This window comes from Pleuronectes platessa, chromosome 13 (genome assembly GCF_947347685.1).
Source record: "Pleuronectes platessa chromosome 13, fPlePla1.1, whole genome shotgun sequence".
In the NCBI taxonomy this organism is placed as follows: domain Eukaryota; kingdom Metazoa; phylum Chordata; class Actinopteri; order Pleuronectiformes; family Pleuronectidae; genus Pleuronectes; species Pleuronectes platessa.
Window position 1 is genome coordinate 3,764,859 of NC_070638.1, and position 20,602 is coordinate 3,785,460.

The window sequence follows — 20,602 nt, forward strand, 5'->3', positions numbered from 1 at the left end:
ACTCACATCTCACGTAGTTTTCAGACGAGGATTATATTTATTAAAGTGAAGATCAAACCCAAAGTTTTTTTAATTTTTTATAAAAGTTTAAAACCACACGCTAAATCCCTAACTGTGTGTTTTTATCTTTCTAACCGCGGAGTGACGCGTCGGCGCGCTACACGATCTCCCGCGACGCAGACCAGGAAGTGGCGGCGGGTAAAGTTTGAAGTCTCCGTGTTGTCCTCCCTCTGGCTCCTTTGTCTCTGTCCCCAGTTCCAGGTTCTGTCCTCCTGCCGCCATGAGGAGAACCAGGTCGTCGAGGAGTCAGACTAAGGCCGCGGCGGCGGAGGGAGGAGGAGGAGAAGGAGAAGCCCGCTCGGAGACAGGTTGGTTGTTGGTTCGAGCTCCTTCAGCTGCGCCATCATCTCTGTGTGCACCCGGGACGTGTCCTCACAGAGCCGGTCAATCGATGCTGGAGTTACCCAGATGTGTTGCTAGCTGGTAGTGTTAGCAAAAGCTGCTAACACGTGCTTCTGTTTACTAGTTTATAACCGCAAACATCAAATCTAACTCATAATGTTCTCAGCTGCTCTATAGATCTATGTTCATGCTACTTGACACATCTTCTCCTCTATTGTTTAATTTGATGCTGTGGTTTCTATTCAGTATATCAGTGAATCTTTGTTGTTTCAGCAACTTCCAAACAATTCAAATACAAATTAAAGTGCTTTACATGCGAGCTACAAAGAAATAGGATATTAAAATGAGTTATAAACATTAAGATTTAGATGCTAAAACGCCAAAGCAACTACTAAAGGAGATGATAAGTAGTAAAATAAGGTTAAACAGGTTCTTATTAAGAGTAAATATAAACCTAATGCGTTTTTTATATACCACAAATTTGTTTTTGTCTTCTTCCCCATTTAAAAATATAAATAATAACAGTAACTTCACAGCAAGAGTAAAGAAATAGTAATAACGCTGCAAATAATATGAGAATTAGACATCATGTGATGCTTTTTTATAGATAGAGATTTGTCTTAAGAAGATAAATAAATAGTCAAACTTGTCTAATTTTTGGATGTTAACATTTTATAGTTTCCACCCAAGAGAGAAGTCAGTTGTCCAGTATTTCAGTAAAATGCCTGTTGATGATAATGATCAGAGACAACACTGTGACTCTGACTCGTGTCCCTCTGTGGTCAGTGTGGCAGTGGCAGGGGGACGGGGGTCAGTGGGAGCTGTACTCGCCGGCCGCCTGCGCCTCGTTGGACTCCGCCCTCTCCTCGGGAGAAACCTCCGTCACGCTGGCCCTGGGACCGGGGACGCCCTACGAGGTCGACCTGAAGAAGATGGTGCAGATTAATCCGGTCACAAAATACAAGAGGAAGATTCGCTCTCAAACAGTCAAGTCAGGTGTGTGTCTGTTGTTGTCTTAATAAGTCAACAAATACAATTTATGTAGAATTATTTCATCATTTTTCTCAACATGGAAAATCTATGTTAGTGGTAGTAGCAGCCATAATAAGAGTATCATAATATGCATATAAACATAAATGTATATTGATTTTTTGTGATGTGTTTTAAGTTGTTCTTGTGTTATCCCTTTTTCCAGAGAGTGTTCCTGAAGCAAGTGACTCCACTGCTCTCAATGGAATGACCGTTCAAGTTAAAGAGGAAGAGGAGGAGGAGGAGGAAGAGGAGGAGGAGAAACCTGCAGCTAAGAAGAGGAAGGCGCAAAGCAAGAGTCAGACAAAAGCCAAGAAACCACCCAAAGAAGAGATAAAAACTGAAGGTAACATACCTGTAAATTCCATGTACTTTATGATGTATGTGTAAAAACATTAAGTACAAACATTAACTTTCTGAATCTGTGGATGTTGTGCAGAGGTCACAAGGACGTTGGTGATGAAGGGCAAAGCTCCGGTGGACCCTGAATGCAAAGCCAAACTCGGAAAGGTAAAGTCGATAAATATTCAATGGATATGAATTCAAAGTGAGAGATGATATTGATAGATGGATAGATGGATCCTTGAATATAACAAATTCTTCACTTTCTATTTCAGGCTCACGTTTACTGTGAAGGAAACGATGTTTACGACGTGATGTTAAACCAGGTAAAATATTCACAATGCCGGAACGAGTTTGAAAACTAAATGGATTCAGAAAGATAACCTGAAAGTTGTCTTACACTCTAGTGTAGTGAATAGTGTTAATTGATAAAAACAGAAATGCCTCCTGTCATGTTCTGACTTATAACTGTCATAGATTCATTTATAGCTAATAAAGCTGCAGGATGTAGATATATTACTGGTATATATTGAAGTTTTGGATTTTGTTTTGTGCGAAAGTGAACATATTTTTTCTTTTATCTTGTTTTTCAGACAAATCTCCAGTTTAACAACAATAAGTATTATCTGATCCAGCTGCTGAAGGACGACAGCTCCAAGCTCTACAGCGTGTGGCTGAGATGGGGTCGAGGTGAGTTCACTAGGCACTGACCAGTCTTTGAACTGGTCTCCCTTGATTTAGCAGGATTTAACCACCCTTCCTTTAATCGAGGAAGGAAACGCTTGTGGTGACTGTTTGTCTCTCTTGTGTCATCAGTGGGCAAAGTGGGTCAAAACAACCTCACACCCTTTGGTGGAGATCTGCTGAAAGCCAAAGATTTCTTCAAGAAGAAGTGAGTTTGTGTCTTTGAAAGGTCTCAGGTGGGCGGGAGGCTCGGTACAGTTCTGACATGTGTTTGTTTGGTCACAGGTTCTTGGATAAGACCAAGAATGAGTGGGAACATCGGGCCAGTTTTGAGAAAGTGGGTGGAAAGTACGACATGGTGTTCATGGACTACAGCACAAATGAAAAGGTAGGTTTAAAAGAAACTGAGCCTAAGACCTGTCTTCTGTATCTCCTCGATATCTCTATAATTAGGGGTCTGACAGGAATCTCCACTGAATCCATGACGGGGTCTGCTTCATGTTCACGGATGTATTTCTCTGTAGCAGGAGGAGTCCACAGTGAGCACCGTACCCAAAGAGAAGAAGAGCTCCACGCTGGACGTGAAGATCCAGTCTCTCCTGGAGCTGATCTGTGACCTGAAGGCCATGGAGGAGTGTGTGCTGGAGATGAAGTTTGACACTCGGAAAGCTCCTCTCGGTGAGTCAGGCCGAGGCGGAAATCTACCATTAAATAACATTCACACGTCTAATTAGATTCTATGCAGAAGTTGTGCCATCTGACAACACAAGCAGACCTTTCATCCCTTTGCTTCCTTCCTCTGATTCAATGTTTGTTTTCTTCCCCACAATCGCAGGCAAACTGACCTCGGAGCAGATCCGCGCAGGCTACACCGCGCTGCAGAGAATCGAGGAGTGTCTGAAGAAGAAGGGAAACCACCGTCTGCTGCTGGAGGCCTGCAACCAGTTCTACACCCGCATCCCTCACGACTTTGGGTGAGGAATACGTGGAGCGCGTATGATCCGAATGATTGAAAAGATTTAAAGGCTTTCACAGCTGCCTTCAATCTATTGCTCATTAAAAGATGTTATTCTGCAGCTTGAAAACCCCCCCGCTCATCAACACGGAGGAGGAGCTGAAGGAGAAGATTGCACTGCTGGAGGTAAAGGGATTCTCCATTAATTAAAAGATTTAAACCCAATACCCTTCAGGATCTTTGTAACTTTCCACTGGAACCTTTTAGCTCCTTGAAAAAACTCCTGTGACTAAAAGTTCCAGGTTCTTTTATGTCCGAATGCAGCCTATGAGATATAATATGTTGTTTCTGATTTTCCCTTCAGGCTCTGAGTGACATCCAGATAGCCGTGAAAATGGTCCAGTCCAGTGAGGGCGGGGACGAACATCCTCTGGACAGACAGTACAGCTCCCTCCAGTGCAAGCTACAGCCTCTGGACTCCTGCAGTGATGAGTTCAAGGTCTGTGTGTTGTAAATAATGTCATTATGCAACTTACAGGTAAAGTCAAACTATAAATCTCTGTGAGAATCAAGCAACAAACCGTCCTCCCCTCTATGCTTTGAAGGTTATAGAGAAATATCTGCTGTCCACTCACGCCTCCACCCACCAAGACTACAGCATGAGCGTCCTCGACGTGTTCTCAGTGGACAGAGACGGAGAGAGCAGCAGCTTCCTCTCACAGATACACAACAGGTGAGTCGGGTTAGAGACCAGCAGAGGTTTCTTTGGCCTCAGACGTTTGGTAGAAACACAAATCAGCTCTGTCATACTTCTAAAAATCCTCGTTTGTCTACCAGGACTCTGCTGTGGCACGGCTCCCGTCTGTCTAACTGGGTCGGGATCCTCAGTCAGGGGCTCAGAGTGGCCCCCCCCGAAGCCCCCGCCACCGGATACATGGTAGGATAGATGCATAGAAATACATGCACTCTTTTTCCATCTGATTCTTCATTTATATTTGTCTCAAATCAAGTCCGCTGCTTAAAAACCTCAAAAATAAATGAAATAAATACACAATATTAAATGAATTCTGTTAATAACATGTAATGACAGTCATAGTGTAATAATGTAACTTCCTTGTGTCTCTCGTGTAGTTTGGTAAAGGGATCTACTTTGCTGACATGTCGTCAAAGAGCGCCAACTACTGCTTCGCCAATCAGAACAACCACGTTGGACTGTTGCTGCTGTGCGAGGTGAGTTTAAATCCCTCCTCTCGTCTGTCAGTGGCTGTTAAATGTAGTAGTAAACTGCCTGCACATCCCAGTGTGTGGTCGTTTTGTCTATTTAAAGATTGTATATTATATTTTCGTATCAATAACTAATAGAAAAAACTTTACAACTTGTTTTTAGAGAAGATTTTCTATTTTCCGGTCTCTCATCTGCTCCTCTTCATCGCTTGTTTCCCAATAAAACCAACATGGTTTTAACATCAAATGATAAGCTGGGTCCAGATGTGTTGCAGCACTGTTTCACTGTGTTGTGTTGTGTTGTGTGTGTGTGTGTGTGTGTGTGTTGTGTGGTCGCAGGTCGCGCTGGGAGACAGTCACGAGCTGCTCGATGCCGACTACGAGGCCGCTAACCTGCCCGCTGGTAAACACAGCACCAAGGGCCTGGGACAGACCGGACCCGACCCCAAGAACTCAGTCACCCTGTGAGTCCGACTCATCACACTGACTCGTGTCATACAGGCACAACATTGATTCACTGTGTTACACAACTAAAATCTTTACATTTATCTGAGAGGGGGGGAGGGGGGGGAATTACATTAGCAAATAAAAGACATGAATATAAAAAAAAAGATTAAGGATTAAACTTTTATCATTTTTATAATGTTTGTTTGACACAATTTCAGTTTTATTTTGAAAACCCCCCAGAGTAGTCAATACTATAAATAGTTGTTTGTTGTTGTTAACTTCAATAATATATATAATACATTTTTTGCAATTACATTAAAGTTAATCTCAACTCACGTCCCTAGGGCTTTTTTGTTTTTAATTGGGCTCAAAGAAACGACAGAAAAGTTTAAAAACTCGTTTTACGTTTTGAAAGTTCTTAGTTCTGTTGCAGTTTGTTCAATGTGTTGCTGATGGGATCCGACCATGTGAGTGAGACCATGTCCCCCTCTCTCCCTCTCAGGGGCGGTGTCACGGTGCCGATGGGGCCCGGGGTGAAGACGGGCGTGGGTAAGAACAGCGTTTACTCCCTCCTCTACAACGAGTTCATCGTGTACAACCCGGCTCAGACTCGCATGAGGTACCTGCTGCGGATCAAGTTCAACTACGCTTCACTGTGGTGAGGCTGTGAACGGGTCGTGTGTCAGGATCATACATTCTTAACGCTGCTTTCAGACATGCACTGAACTCCCGGAGGAGAACGCAGTAGCTCCTGATGTTTTCCTAGAACTTTCCGGGATAGTTCCCTCGAGTTGACGATGTTTCAATCAGGCAACGGACGCGAAAAACACAAAACGAATACAAATATACAGGAAGGAAAAATTCCTGTATACCCCATAGACCCATAGACGTGGGAGACACAGACGAAAACATCAACTCGGAAAGACGAGCTTCGAGAGTCCCCCCCCCCCCCTCTTCCTCCTGCGTCCTTCATATGTATAAAGACACATTTTCTAGAGTTCATGTCTGAAAGCAGCTTGTCTTTCTTTGTGGGGGGGGGTTGTTTAGCTCTGGTTTTGGAGGATAGGATGTTAAACCTGAACATGCTGCTGGTGCTGGATGGAAAACATGAATGTTAACTCTCTCAGTGATGGAGATCTGTCACTAATTCACTAATTCATTAGTTTTGACCATTGTTGTCTCTTTTCAAGTAAACAATTTTTGTTTGCGGCTTCTCAAATGTTTTTTCTTTTTTTCCTATCTGAGTCAGTTTGTTCTAAAAGAATATACAACTGGCATTTTTCATGTTTTCTGAAAAATAACTCTCCTAAAAGGCGAGGATTGAGAATATAATAACATTTAGCACTACATTTTTATGTTGCTTTATCCTCGTATCAATAGATGTTAAATTGCATGTTGGCAACATTTTAGTTTTCTGTTTTCTGGTCCTGGTTAGTAACACAAAACTCCTTCAGGCCGGTTTGACACCAGTGTTTATACTGAGTAATTACCACAGTTTTTATGAATGTTTCCTATTAGTGTTATAAAATATGTGTAAACAATGAATTCAGTCTAAAAGTGTCTTCTGTCATTTTTTTATTCATGTGAAACAGTCTGTAAAAAACACAGATGTGGTTACGCTTTTAACATAACAATACAAATAAAGGACATTTTCATGTTATTTGGAGTGTGGGTCTTTGTGTGTGTGTGTCTGTGTTTGTTGTGTTTGTTTGGTGTTGGGTGTTCAGCTTCACCTCCTCCCCAGTAGGCAGAGGAAGATGATGACGATGTCGAGGTAGATGGTGAGGGTGGCGTTGATGTATTCTTCGGGATCCAGGCGGTAGCTCATCGCCCCCATCATCAGCTGACAGTCAATCATGAGAAACTGAGGAGGAAGAGAGGGTGGAAGAGGAGGAAGAGGAGGAGACGCAGGGTCAGAGACATTTTAACACGTCGCAGAAGGAGAACGATCCACGACGGCTGAATTTCATTTAGCTGCTTCAGGTTCAGGATCCTGTTTTTGTGCTCGCTGGATCACACAGGTATAGATATATAAGTATTCAGATCCTGCTGTGGAATAAGTAAGTATTAACCAAACATGTTTTTAGCCTCTTGAAAGTGTTTTTCCTGAAGGGAATTTAGGGAAAGTCACCTTCAGTTATTGCTTTGTGCTCTGATCTATAAAGTTAACATGAGTTTCACCTCTCAGGCTGTTTACAGCAGTGAACGTTGTCTGGACTTTATGAAAACCAGAACTGACCATGAACAATATACTGAATTGCTTTTAATCTACTTTTTAAAAGTCCGAAATAAGCCAGAACAAAAGTTTTTTTTATATGAATTTGTTCATCCTGTGTGAGTCTTGTTTGTGCGTCATCCCTTTAGATAGTTATCATCATATATTGTACTTTTACCATTGAATACACCAGAGCTCCCAGACACCCGTAGGCGATGGCACCGATGTTGGAGAAGAAGATGGCGAAGAATCCAAACATGAGGATTTCGACCGACAGGATCAGCAGAATACCGTAACAAGTCGTGAAATCATAACGGGTCTGAAAACAAAACACAATTTCATTTACTCCATTAAAGGATTTTATTGATCTTATTGAAAAACACCACAGGTTGATTCTGAAACGGCTCCTCATCCGAGCCTGCCGGACTCACCTGTGCTGAGAAGGCGATGATTACCACAGTGATCACCAGCGTCACTCCCATCATGATGAACACAACATCAGTGTCGTAGAACGAGGCCATGGTTCCCACCATGTACGAGAAGCTCAGGGTGACCACAACCTGTCGGCACCAAATTCAACACACACACCGGTTTAGTTTAGTTTGAAGTTACAGTAATAATAGAAAAACCCACATTTAGCCGCAGACATGTTTTACTCCACTAGACCAGACGGTGGGTTTGTTCTCTGAAGCTCTGCAGAGAAACCAAACAGGAAGAGACTGTTCTACTTTAACATCCCAACAAAACCTCAGAGGCTCAGTGAGAACTCAGGTGGAAACCGAACAAGAACAAGTAAAGTCAAACACCAAGAGAGGTTTAGATAAAAATAAAGATGGACGACATGACGGCGCCCTAAAAGTGAAGCCAGAGCATCTCGATCGCCGCCTAGTGGCTGACTGCTGTACAGGTCAGAAATCCTTTCTCCTCCATGTTAGCAGATGACATGTGAACCAAAGTAAAAAGTCAAATTACACTTCTGATTATTTTATTGATGAAAGATGGTTCCTGTCATTTTGAGTATTTCTTATCACATGAGTTCGGTTTTATTTCATTATCTGGTGATGGAGAAATTGGTTGAAATGTCCCTGGTGGAGTTTGTGTTTCCCACATCAGTGACGACTGATCAGATGTGACTGTACTGGACTTTACTGAAATATGTTCCGAGTACACTTACATAAAAGAATGACTTAATATGTTTACTCTGATTTGGGTGGTTTTCCAGTAAAGAAGTTTATTGAGACACTTTTATCTGCTTCACGTTACACCACATTTCACTTCTCTTTCCAGGATGTGGCTTTGTTTCTCAACAAAACATTTACGGTTTCAATTAATACCATGAAAAATGGGTTTATTGCTTGTTAGTGATTATCGATTTATTTACATAGCACATTAAACACAGCAGGAGTTGAGCCAATGTGCTTTATAATCATGGGGAAGGAAACAAACTACCCAAGTATGGATAAATAGAAAGTAGAATTAAACTGAAATCCAAAATAAAGTGTAGTGAGAGACACAGACGATAAGTTAAAAGTAAATAAGTAAAAATTCCATTCTCATAACGATGGGAACACAACAATCAAATTTAACAACACCGGTGTTTCCGACTCACCAGGCCCACGATGTTCCAAGGGTACCGACGTCTGAAGGATTCACAGAGGGCGAGGGGGACCACGACCACGCCGAAGATGAGGACGGAGCTGAGGAAGACCCACAGGTTCTCCTGCACCGCCTCTTTCACCACGCTGGAGAAGGTGAACACACACACCACAGTGAAGGTGAAGACCAGCTGCAGAGTCAGGATGCTGAACACCTGAGAATGGAGAGGAGCTTTATTAGTAAATCAGCTGCAGGGAAAGGTAGTTAAAAGAGGTTCAACCACGATTGTGTGAATTCTTGATGTAGATAGATAGATAGATGGATAGATAGATAGATAGATAGATAGATAGATAGATAGATAGATAGATAGATGGATAGATGGATAGATGGATAGATGGATAGATAGATAGATAGATACTTTATTCATCCCCGAAGGGAAATTAAGTCCTCATAGCAGCCGGTACATTTGAATACAATAAAATTCAATACAATAGAATAAAATAAAAATATTGAGGTAGAAAGAATAAAAACAGAAACACAAGATAAATAGGTAGATAAGGTGCAGTGGCAAGATGATGGTAATAGTACTGATGATATGCTGGTAATGTTATTGTTAGACAGTATATAAAAATAGTACAGTATATATAGTATATAAATATAACATAATATATATATTTATATATGATAGTAATTATACCAATATAAAAGCAGTATATAGTAATAATAATAATGGCAGCAACAGTATATATAATAATAGTAAATATAATAATAAGAATAATAACATGTACACATGTATAAATATGTGTATATAGACTTATTTATACAAATAATATACAAACAGTATGATATAATATGATATGATATATAGTAGAGGTATAAATATAAGTATCGACTCTACAATAGATAATATAATATACTATGAGTGTGAGAATATGTAGACAGAGTGTGCAAAAGACAATATTATTGTATAAAATTATATATAATATCAATATGGTTTATATTAACACATATCACATATGATGTGAAGTAAGTGTTCCAGTATATGGAGCGGAGTGTTGTACAGCATTGCATAGGTCATGGTACTGTACCATGATGGAGAAAAACACGTATACACGGTATGTGAGTGTATTAATGACATACATAAAATGATTATTAAAGATTTTGAAAAGGAAAGAAGGATTTTAATATCTTTAACAGACCAGAGGAGTTGAGTCTGTTAGTTTTCACACAGCAACTAGTATCCTGGAAGCATCTGTCAATCATCTTTAAATCCCTGGAGTTTCTCCTTCAACCTCTGAGGAGGGTTTGAACCCAAAACATTCTGTAAAAACATGCTTCACGCAGTTTAGCAGTGATCAGTAAGAATATACTCACCTTTCTAACAAACCCTCTCCTCACCAGCTGGTCTTCAAAAGCAGACGGCTCTGTGGGGGCGGTCGGGTCGGACTGGGTTTCTGGGAGAGTGTCCTTAAACGACTCGTTCACAGGGCCCGGCTCACTGGTGCAGGCCGCCTCAGTCATGGTTGGACAGTACTCTGCTGGGACTGGGGAGTAGGCTGGTGGGGGCTGCTGCTGGTAGGAGTACGAAGGTGGTGGTGATGGTGGTGATGAGGACTTTTCTGGGTCTGATGCGTCCGCCATTGTGGAGGAGCCCTGAGGTCCAAAGGCAAGGTTCAGTCATTTCAGAATCAGAATCAAGGATTTACCACACAGAGAGTTTGCTTTGCAGTTTTGGTTCATTACAATAAACTCAGAAAGTCGAAAAATAAGGGTGAAGATGAAGCAAATACAAAACCAAGTTCTTAAATAATGAGGAGAAAAATATAACAAATCTCAGGGAACTCATATATTTTCTGTCGATGAATAATTCATCTAATACCTGCAGCTCTAATAACAGTAAAATGCGATTGGCTCATAAACATAATTTATAACTATATATTATTGGCACTATCACCAGTCTCTGCACCTTAGAACCGCACGTGCCCATAACTCTCTTACTGTTTATATTGTTGTTGTTTTTTTTATTGTCGTTTTTATATTGTTGTTTGTACAGTGCACCAACCACACCAAGGCAATTTCCTGTATGTGCAAATATACATGGCAATAAAAATAATTCTGATTCTGATTCTGAAATCTGAATCTGAACGACTGATCAGAAACTTTCCTCAACAAAATCAAACAAATTCACATGAAAAAAAACAAAAGAATTCATTTTGTTGTGATTCAAAAACTCACCTAAATGATTTATTATCCTGGTAGTCACTGATACATTTTTGATTATTCGTCTAATTATCTAATGGTCTGGTCCGTTTCAGCCTGACCCAACACAAGGTGGGTGGAGACTGTGGTTGACTGTCAGGAACTCCGTCCTGTTCATGGTTGGTTACATTAGCTGAGATGTTTCAACCAGTCTTTATGCCGACTTGTTGCTCAAGAGCAGAATTAACTTTGGGAAGTCAAACTGGGTCGTGGGGATGTGAACCACTTCTACACGACTTCACATACAAGGTGCATCTACCCAGCAGTAATTCAGTTTTATAGAATCTTTACTGCAGATAAACCAGGTAGGATGAATACAAAGTTTTCTAACTTCCCTCTGCCCCGTGAAATGTTTATAAAATATGTTGAATTCAAACATTTTGTTTTAGTATTTTACTTTCAAAGACATTTCAGTGATGTTATGTCGACCCACAGACAAAACCCTCTGGAATTTAAATTAGTTTTTAAAATTTCATCGTGACTTAAAATCATTCTCTGTGCACCTTGTTCCTTTTCCTCATTTTACCAAAATCACAAACACACACAAATATCTGAACTGTTATTCAGTTTGATCAGATACAAGAAGGAAGAGAGCCTCAAATACTAAATTCAATAGGTTACAAATTCCTCTGTTTACCTTCAGTGGTTTCTAATATACTGAAGTCTGCATTACAGACACCTCTGCTACCAGAGATCTCAAAACTTTCAAACTGCAGTAACTGGTTGAGCAGATATACTAAATGTAGGATATTTGTTTAACTGCTTTGGTTCCATGATAGAGAATAAAGAGAAGGATTCTTACCTTTTCTGCTGGTCACAGGTCAGTGCTGGGTGAGGAGGCTCTGGAATAAGAACTTGTGTGTGTGTGTGTTATTTATTCTCTGCTTCACTTCCCTATTGTTTGCGAAAAACAAAAGTTTGGAAACTGGAAAGTCCACCGTTACCTTAGACCTGGTTAGAGGGTTATGAAGTCTTGAGATCTACAGGAATTCACAAACACAATCTAATTGTCTGGACAATAAAAAGTAAAGTGTATTATACATTTATATATCGTGATTTTCATCTTGTTTAATTAGCAGGATTACACAAAAAAAACTCTACTTAAAGTATTAAGGTGAAACTTGGTAGAAGGAAAGAAGCCATTGAAATCTGGTGTGGATCCATATCAGGAGTCAGATCCAAGATATTTTTTTTTAAATCACAATCTTTAACGCTGAAAAGGGAGAAAAGTACAGTTTGTCAACTACTAAACTAAAGTTATTAACATTTGTGAGATATTTCATTACTGCACGGTGCAATTTGTGAAATTTAAATTCTCCAAGGCGTCCTGCTTTAGGGTCTGAACGACACATAAGACCATGAAACACAAAACAGACGTTGACAAAACATCTCTCACACATATTTATTGTAAAAAATACATATAAAAACCATTTGTGAGACATACAAAAGATTTGGAGCTTAGAAACAGGATATTGAACAGACAAAGACCAAGCCATTTTTTCTTGAATTGCATTACATATTTACAATTTAATAAATAAATTTCAATTTGTTTTTTATTACCAAAGTAAAAGGCAGATTGTCCATATCTTGGGAAGGGGGGAAGGGGGGGGGGGGGGGGGGGGGGGGGGAGTTGCAGATACTGCTGTGGTGGCTCTTTGAAAAAAAAAAAAAAAAACATTCTCGTCGTCTAAAGCGTTGGTTTCAAAGCACAGGGCAGAGGGGGGGCAGTGTGTGTGTGTGTGTGTGTGGGGGGGGGGGGGGTTGGCGCCCTGTGATTTAAAACCGAGGAGTTTAGCGACATCTACACAAAACACCACCGTTGATTGGCGAGGAGCTGGTTTATTACACACAGAGCGTTTAGTTAGCATCGGTAAAAATTGAGGTATTGCACCACACAGCTTCAAGGGGGTAAGAAAGTAAATGAGAGTAACATGGGGTTTTAGATTGTCTGTTTTTCTTTTTCTTTGTTTTTATATAAACGACAACCAAACCACCACCAACCCCCAGTCCCCCCCCAAAACACACACACACACACACACACAAACACCCCCCACCCTCTCCCCTCCCAGCCAAAGTATACAACATCATAACTTATCACCACAACAAATGTAACACCTAATGATCACTACACCTCATCCTCCGCACTCGCTCACACAATGCCCCCAATGCACAGACACACACTTTTGGCATCATTATTTCGAGTCTCTGATACATAATGAAAGAGAGCAAACATGCACGTGGCTGCCCCCGAGTGGCAGGACGAGTCGTAGCACCTCAGACTGCAGGACACCGGGGATCAGAGAGGAGAGAGAACAGCCCTGGGTGAACAGAGCAGCCAGTGGGAGACCTGTGCACCGGGCTGACCTCGCCACCGATCAATACGCGTCGTGGGAGCGACCGGGACACATGGCACAGACTCGCCCTTTGAGCAGGCAGCAACAGCAATCGATCTTTTGTTCTTTCCCAGTTTCCCTCGGCCCGTGCTCGACCTGCAACCGGTCGGCATCCGCTGAGCAGCCTTATTGCCGGGGCTCGGCCTCAGCTCGGCCCCGAAAACACTACAAACACCTGCTGGCCCCAGAAGGTCTGGCACCAGGCAGAGGCAATCAGCACACAGGAAACAAGGCAAAGGAAAGCCATCGAACACGTTAAGCAGTAATCATGATCATAATGTGATATCATATTTAAAAAACTTTATAAAAATAGGCGGGGTAGGGGTTATGTAATTATTAACCATCAGCTGTCCATAGCCTGCAGTGACGGTAGGAGAGAGAGGCAGATGACACATGGTGCAAACATGCCCCCCCAAAAAATACATCCCTCAACCAGTCACTTTCACCGCCCCCCCCCACTCAATCTGGCTTTGATGGAGCCAGATGGCAGAACTGTCACTTGGGGTCCAGTCCAGAAAACCATCCGGACTGCGCCCCGGAGAGAACGGGGGGGGGGGGGGGGGGACACACGAAACGCTCTTACAGCTTTCAGAAAGTAGAACAGGACCACGAGAGTCTCCCACACTTCGTACCAATGCCACATGAAACAGGATGTTCGAAAAAAAGCTTTAAAATATCAAAAGGTTAACCCGCTTCTCCAAGCAGACGTCTGGGCAGTTTACAGTAAACACACACACACACACACACACACACACACACACACTCGTGAATGCACAAACATTCTCAGGACATTTCCTGTCCCTGGTCATCGTTTGAACACACAGACGAACTCACACACTCACAACCCAGGCCTTATGTGGGGGGAAATAAAAAAAAAAAAAATCAGCCTTTGAGGGACAAAAGTGCTCAAATTGGTGCCAACACCAGCGCCCCCCCGACCCCAGGGATCACCGACCACCTTCCACAACACTCACCAAGCAGCAGCACGGTAAACTCAGCGCTTACTAACCACCTACGAGACACTGGCCTACCGAGGGAAAATCAAAATAAAGAAAACATTAAGCCCCCGAAAGTTCCCCTGAAATGTTTACAGGTAATAGAAAACAGATAACACCAAGTCAACGCCCCCCCCCCACTCACCAAAACACATCCCTTGACCTGCACCGGTTGAGAATAAAGCAACATGTATGTGGTTTGAAGAGTTCACGTGTGAGGTTGGTTCATTTGGGTTCAGCCGAGGAAAGAACACATTCATCGGATGCACGACGTGGAACAATACTCGTTTTTTTTTGCAAAATACTTTTTGATAAAATGACTGATCCCATTCGGAAGGGAGAAGAATAACACCGGAGCATCCAGAGTCTCATTCTCCATGTTCCTGCCCCAAGCTCAACATCTTCCTGGGGCACGCTCCATCTTTCTGGTGGGAGATTACAGAGTTGATGCTTTTTTTTTTTTAAATCCGTGAAATAGAAAAGGAACCCCTCCACTTCTGTTTCCACAAGCGTCCACAGATTACACCGAGCAGCTGTTTTCTTTTTTTGTCGTTGGAGTTTGGCTTGAAATGGTCTCGACCAGGTTCAAATGGACTGATCCGAATGGAGAGCATCGGCTGTCACGCACTGTAGCCCCCCCCCCCCACCGCTGCTGGGATCTTCTGTTTTCCACTCAAATATGGGTTTGCGTCTGAGAGGGACTGGTGGCTTTTGATTATTCAATAACACATCTTTAATGGGATTCTATTAGGATTCAGTGTAGTCTCCTGTAAAGGTGGAACAAAAAGGAAGAGAGAGAAGATTAGACAAAGTGTAAACAGTCTGCAACAGGACATTCATGTTTTATAATCAGAGGACATCACATTGAATTGTGGGAAATTCTCACCAACACGTGTTGCTCTGACGTGAAACAGTATAAACAGGTCATAACACTTTGGTGTTCACCGTAAACCTTCCTCTGGTTATACATCAAACCTGCTGCTATAGATACTGAACCACTTGACATTGATTCACTAATAATGTTCTAATAATAAAGGTCACAGCTGAACGATGTGTTTACAGCGGATGTACAATCAAATGGACCGGCTTATGAGACTCGGTTCTTTACACATCATCGACTGACAGAATGAAAACTGGACTGAAATGTACGGTCAAAACTCTTAAAGTTATTTATCTTTATTCAATAGCGGGACATCTTAAAAATAAAAAAAGCTATTGGTACATCTGAATAAGATTTGTTGTGATGTTTTGGTGCAAACATAAAATATAAAAATATATAAAATCGATTATAATGCTTGTGGCTTGATTGATGACTCATCTGTGTTTGCTGTGAAAAAGCTCTCGATCGACCCCAATGACCTTTTGTTTAGATTCTAGATTATGTAACTGCAACTTTTTTTTATTATTCACAACCACGGCACATTCAGCGAGTCTGACGGGTGCGTACCTGAGTCGGGTTGGTCACTGTGCAGGGGGACATGTGACCGGGGAGTCAATCGAAGGGATGCTCGGGGCAGCACGGCTTCACTTTGGACCAGGAATCAATGCAGCTGCAGGGAGAGAGAGAGAGAGAGATCCGAGATGAGGACACAGAGATGATTTCTTTTTGATTAAGTCGTGTTAATTAATATGTGAAAACCTCGGCGGTAGATTTGAGCTTCGTGGCGTCTCCCACCAGGATTGAGCCACTTACTGACGATATGAAGTAACACTAGACTTGATCATTAAATTGAGCTGTGAACAAGTTTAAATACTCATATAGAAATGAAGCCGCAGGTCAATTAACAAATAACTGGCCAAACAAACCAGTCATTTACAAGTTGTAGCTTCTAAATTGGGGACGATGTGTCACAGTTTGTAATTATCCTCAACCGTCACTGTTTGGTCTCTGAAATTCCTCGGCTTCTCCAAATCTGTGTTGTTCAACTGGACGGATCAGAAAGTCAGAGTCAAAGGGACAAAGCTCAAAACCGACACCGTGCATCTCTGTGAAAAGGGAAAGATTAACGTGATGTCAGGGCTGCTTCACGCAAAAAATCTACTTCAGCTGCAATTTGATTTGCCTAAGTTTCCCCTCCGCTGGTTATTCATCACAGTTAAATGTGACTTATGATCTCACTGTCAGGGGGAAGTTGTTAAGTGATGGATTTTTAAATGAATCTGCACTGACAACTCTGACAGGATAAATAAGAGACAGGATCTTTAAAATGACAGATGAACTAATCCTGGTAACTTTCAGGCCTCAGCACGGACTGAACTGTAATTACGGGAAAAGAAAAGACTGCCCAGAAGTTGGGAAAACAAAAGGAGAATGACTTGCATGTATAATAAATGGGCTGAAACATGTATAAACACCTTTGGTCCTTTAACAGCTCGATGGTAATTTCTTTTCTTTCAAGCTGAGATTGCACAACTCTGTGTGACGCACCTCAATAAATGATGCGGCTGTTTTCACGGTTGTGAAAGAACAGAACGGCCACAGCGAGACTTCAGTTGTGAAATCTCTGTTTGCAAATATTCACATCATTTACTCGTAAAAATAAACTGGCACAAGGACGGACACACAAGCAAAGTGTTGTTTCTCCTGCTCCATAGAGTGAACAGAGTTTCCTCTAATGCAGAACTTATCTGTTTTACCTCATGTTTAACAGAATGACCCTCGATGGCGCCGCCTCCTTAGCGGTTATCGTGAAAACTATTGAGATCATTTGATCTTTTCCCCGAAATGTGAAACGGCACAAAACAACTTCTGCTTCCTTGTTTTTCTACCTCAACCTGGTCACCACGCTTTCTCAGATCAAGATATCTTTATCTGAGCTGATCACGTTTTCCAAACCGTGTACAGAGCGAAGAACACGTGTCCATGTTCTTCTTTGCGTGACTAAAAGCACACGTTTGAGAACACGTGCTGTGTGTTGTACCCTCCTCTTCTCTGCCTGTCTGGTTCGTGGTAATGTGAACGGAGCTCTGTTACCTCTTATGGTAGACGCAGAGGCAAGCCAGCCTGGCGATGGTCTCTCCCTGGACCAGATCCTCCAAACAGATGGAGCACTCTCCACTGTCTTTACTTAGCACATCCGCTGTAAACAAAAAACAAACACACACACACACAAAGCAACCATGAGTGTTTCCAGCTTTAAAAAAAAAAACATAAATGAATCACACAGCAACTGGTGTGTGTCTGTGATGGGATACTTACTATTGTAAGGTAGGGGGGGAGACGTGAGGCAGCTCAACAGGTGATCCTCGATCCGACCCCCGGGGAAAGGCTTCGAGCAGAAAGGACAACGGATATCTGCACGGAGCAGAGACACAGGACAGTTTAATGTGTTGTTTCATGCAGAGGTATAAATGATGGATGCTGCTCACATCACAATTTAACACAAGCGCTGTGTTTGGACGTCTAGATGACACAAAGCGAGGAGCAGACAGAAACACGAGCAGGACGTGTAGGAGGACGTTCTCTCGTCCTGCAGAGGATGTGAATGGGTTTTGAACTTTGAAGAGTGCAGCTGACTCAGGATAGTTGGAAGCTTTATTTGACTGCATGCAAATCAGTGACTGTGGCCAGAGCCGCCCCCTGAGCGGGACAGACAGGCAGAACCGTCCTGCCCTACATTCTCCTCCATCTCTGAACCGCTGCCAGCAGAGAGCCCGCCTGGGAAGTTGTGACCCATTTCCCCACACTTGCTGGAGGGGCTGGCCCGGGAAGCCCTCTTCTGCACTGTGACTCTGTGTGTGTGTGGTAGAGCAGCTGACACACAAACACCAAGCACCTACTTTCACTTCCTCTGCAAACTCTTGTTCCCATTTTGTGATGCACTTTAAAGGAAGCAGCGGCCAGTTGCTTGTGTTTTCAACCTGCAGGCTGCAGAGACACTGTCAACAGGCTCTGAGACATGAAAGAGCGAGCGTGGCATCACTTCCAGTTTTGACCCCACAGCTCGGCCTCGGACAAAAGAGCCTCTTGATGGTTTTTAGTGAGCATGCGAGCACGAGAAAAGAGATAATCTCCTCAGGAATGCCAATTCCACATGTAATCCATTTTAATTTCATACTGGGTAGACTGAGGGGGTTTCAAACCGGGAGATGTTTAGATTCAGATTAAATACCCAGAACTATATTCTCTTTAACTTTAAACTTCCTTTTCTCTGAACCCACGTCACTCTTTCCTATTTCCTGCTGCTAATTTATCATCGGTCCGATTTAAGCATCATCTGTCATACCCCCCGAATGCCGTCGCACATTTTGATGCTGCTGATGCAACGAGTTATTTCCTTTTTGCTCATGTTGCCAAGATGTGACACATCCAGGACTTTCCGAGCAGCCGCGGCTGAACGTGTCCCCGGGCTCGGGTTGCTTTCATTTTCACCCAAACAGCTGCTGATGGAGACCAGACACATATCATGGAAAGTGTTTAAAATGTCCCGTATAAACAGAACCAGTGCGCTGTGTTACTGGTTTCACTTACTGCCATGGCGGTTGTTCACACGGTACAGGCCGATCCATGCCTCGGACACCGGCCGCTGGTGCGTGCCCCGGACCCGGGCGGATCTTGCGCCAACGCTGCGGCCCGAAGAGTGCCGATTCCCGGGCAGCCGCTCGGAAAAAGTGCGGTGGGGCGTGCGGCCTGTCTCCTCCCCGGGCTGATGCTCCGCGTCGACGGGAGCCTCCGGGCTCGTGTTGCCGTCTTCCCCGGGTTTCCCCTCGCCGTGGTGGTCGTCCGCGGGGGACGCCTGGCTGATGCCGGAGGACGGGATGCTGTGGTGGTCGGCGGGGCTTCCGTCGGCGCTCGCCCCGTGCTGCCCCAGGTCCGAGTCGCTGCCCTCCTCCGATCGGCTCCGGTTGGCCTCCGTGTCCTCGAAGCTTCCGGAGAAGTCCACCATGAGGCTGGTGGGTCTGGCGAGGCGGGGTCGCCGGTAGGAGTCCCGCTTGGTGCCATCTTTCCCGAAGGCGGACGGCGCCGGGTCCTCCTGGAGGCGACTGGCTCTGGTGCCCATCTCTAGCGGGGAGCTAGTTCAGCCGTTAGCCGAGCGGCTGCTTCCTCAAACCACCGCGGAACCAGGCGGGCGAGTTCACCTCCAAACGTCCCCGAAACTTCCCGGTGCTCGGGCGCGAACCGTGGGGGATAAAGACCCGTCCAGACACCGAGCGGCTCGGGGGAGATGTTCGTAGGTTCGTCGGAGAAGCTCCGGCCTCAGTTTGTCTGGACTCTCAACATTTTCTCTTTTTTTTTTGACGTGACCGATGTCGCTGCTGCAGCGGAAACACTGAGCTCAGCTTCCTCCTGTGCGTCATGTGCTATAGTTACGGTAGCGTCATCAACCGACCCACCAGCTGCTCAATACAAATATTTCAAATCTGAACAAAAACATTTTAATAAAGATCAAAACTTAAAGAAGGAAAAATTCTAATCCGAAACTACAAAGAAATCTAAACATGAAACAATTTATATCGAAATATTGAACAATAAACAAATCTAAATATTGAAGTATTTGACATCTTAAAATTCATGAAATGTCTTAAAATATAAAACATTAAATCCAAACATTGAACTGTTAAACTATTTTTAAAAAATGGAATCATGAAACTATTAACAAACCTAGTTTAACTATAACTAATCTAACGTGAAACTATTATCAACTTTCTCAGGTTTTTAGATTTTTGCACGTTATTATGGGATTATCTGATCTTTACCCTTTTCATCTAACCTTATTTTTTGTATTTATTATTTTATCTTCATCATTTTATCCTTCTTTGTTTGTTCCTTTGGTGTTTCCACATCTCAAAGTTATGAGATTCATGATATGAGGGTACTATTCTTATTGCTTTAGGTCTGCACAATGTAAGAAATGAAATCCAAATAAACTGATTGATTGATTGATTGAGATGTTAATAACAGTAACTAAACTTTCTGTATCTTCATGTTTTCATGCACTGCATGCTGCCTCCCCATTGGTTTATTACACAGAAAGAATGAAATATTCTACAGAAGATCAACTCATGAATTATACTATTTATTCCTGAATTAATAACCTGATTTAAAAATAAATACACTGCC

The 20,602-nt window shown here is 42.8% G+C and overlaps 3 protein-coding genes across 3 annotated transcripts; 1 reads left to right on the forward strand and 2 right to left on the reverse strand.

Annotated features, from left to right (window-relative positions):
* The first annotated feature begins 26 nt into the window (after nt 1-26).
* parp2 (poly (ADP-ribose) polymerase 2) lies at nt 27-6,743 on the forward strand. Its single transcript, XM_053437603.1, has 17 exons — nt 27-368; nt 1,189-1,398; nt 1,598-1,777; nt 1,871-1,941; nt 2,049-2,099; nt 2,367-2,463; nt 2,590-2,665; nt 2,743-2,845; nt 2,982-3,135; nt 3,293-3,431; nt 3,535-3,598; nt 3,777-3,911; nt 4,018-4,145; nt 4,250-4,349; nt 4,544-4,642; nt 4,976-5,100; nt 5,586-6,743. Exons 1-17 carry the CDS (start codon nt 281-283, stop codon nt 5,743-5,745), a joined length of 1,980 nt encoding a protein of 659 aa, XP_053293578.1. The 5' UTR covers nt 27-280; the 3' UTR covers nt 5,746-6,743.
* Nucleotides 6,642-12,059, reverse strand: si:ch211-284o19.8 (protein lifeguard 1). The gene is made up of 6 exons (XM_053437664.1): nt 11,956-12,059; nt 10,269-10,547; nt 8,908-9,108; nt 7,730-7,858; nt 7,477-7,617; nt 6,642-6,947 (listed from the first exon to the last, which is right to left on the reverse strand). The coding sequence occupies exons 2-6, from the start codon at nt 10,533-10,535 to the stop codon at nt 6,813-6,815; spliced, it is 873 nt and encodes a 290-aa protein (XP_053293639.1). The 5' UTR covers nt 10,536-10,547; nt 11,956-12,059; the 3' UTR covers nt 6,642-6,812.
* Nucleotides 12,060-14,800: 2,741 nt separating this feature from the next.
* zgc:66427 (uncharacterized protein LOC406256 homolog) lies at nt 14,801-19,809 on the reverse strand. Its single transcript, XM_053437665.1, has 5 exons — nt 19,013-19,809; nt 17,741-17,836; nt 17,516-17,621; nt 15,989-16,091; nt 14,801-15,308 (listed from the first exon to the last, which is right to left on the reverse strand). The coding sequence occupies exons 1-4, from the start codon at nt 19,539-19,541 to the stop codon at nt 16,034-16,036; spliced, it is 789 nt and encodes a 262-aa protein (XP_053293640.1). The 5' UTR covers nt 19,542-19,809; the 3' UTR covers nt 14,801-15,308; nt 15,989-16,033.
* Nucleotides 19,810-20,602: the final 793 nt, after the last annotated feature.

Bases quoted from the DNA above. Each gene is read 5' to 3' on its own strand.
- parp2 (XM_053437603.1), top strand. From the start codon at position 281: ATGAGGAGAACCAGGTCGTCGAGGAGTCAGACTAAGGCCGCGGCGGCG. The intron at 1,778-1,870 runs GTAACATACCTG...GATGTTGTGCAG, and splicing joins AGAAGAGATAAAAACTGAAG to AGGTCACAAGGACGTTGGTG. The intron at 2,100-2,366 runs GTAAAATATTCA...CTTGTTTTTCAG, and splicing joins ACGACGTGATGTTAAACCAG to ACAAATCTCCAGTTTAACAA.
- si:ch211-284o19.8 (XM_053437664.1), bottom strand. From the start codon at position 10,535: ATGGCGGACGCATCAGACCCAGAAAAGTCCTCATCACCACCATCACCA. The intron at 9,109-10,268 runs GTGAGTATATTC...CTCCATTCTCAG, and splicing joins GGAGAGGGTTTGTTAGAAAG to GTGTTCAGCATCCTGACTCT. The intron at 7,859-8,907 runs GTGAGTCGGAAA...TGGTGCCGACAG, and splicing joins CTTGGAACATCGTGGGCCTG to GTTGTGGTCACCCTGAGCTT.
- zgc:66427 (XM_053437665.1), bottom strand. From the start codon at position 19,541: ATGGGCACCAGAGCCAGTCGCCTCCAGGAGGACCCGGCGCCGTCCGCC. The intron at 17,837-19,012 runs GTAAGTGAAACC...TGCTCCGTGCAG, and splicing joins TGTGAACAACCGCCATGGCA to ATATCCGTTGTCCTTTCTGC. The intron at 16,092-17,515 runs GTAACAGAGCTC...CTCTCCCTGCAG, and splicing joins CTCTGCGTCTACCATAAGAG to CTGCATTGATTCCTGGTCCA.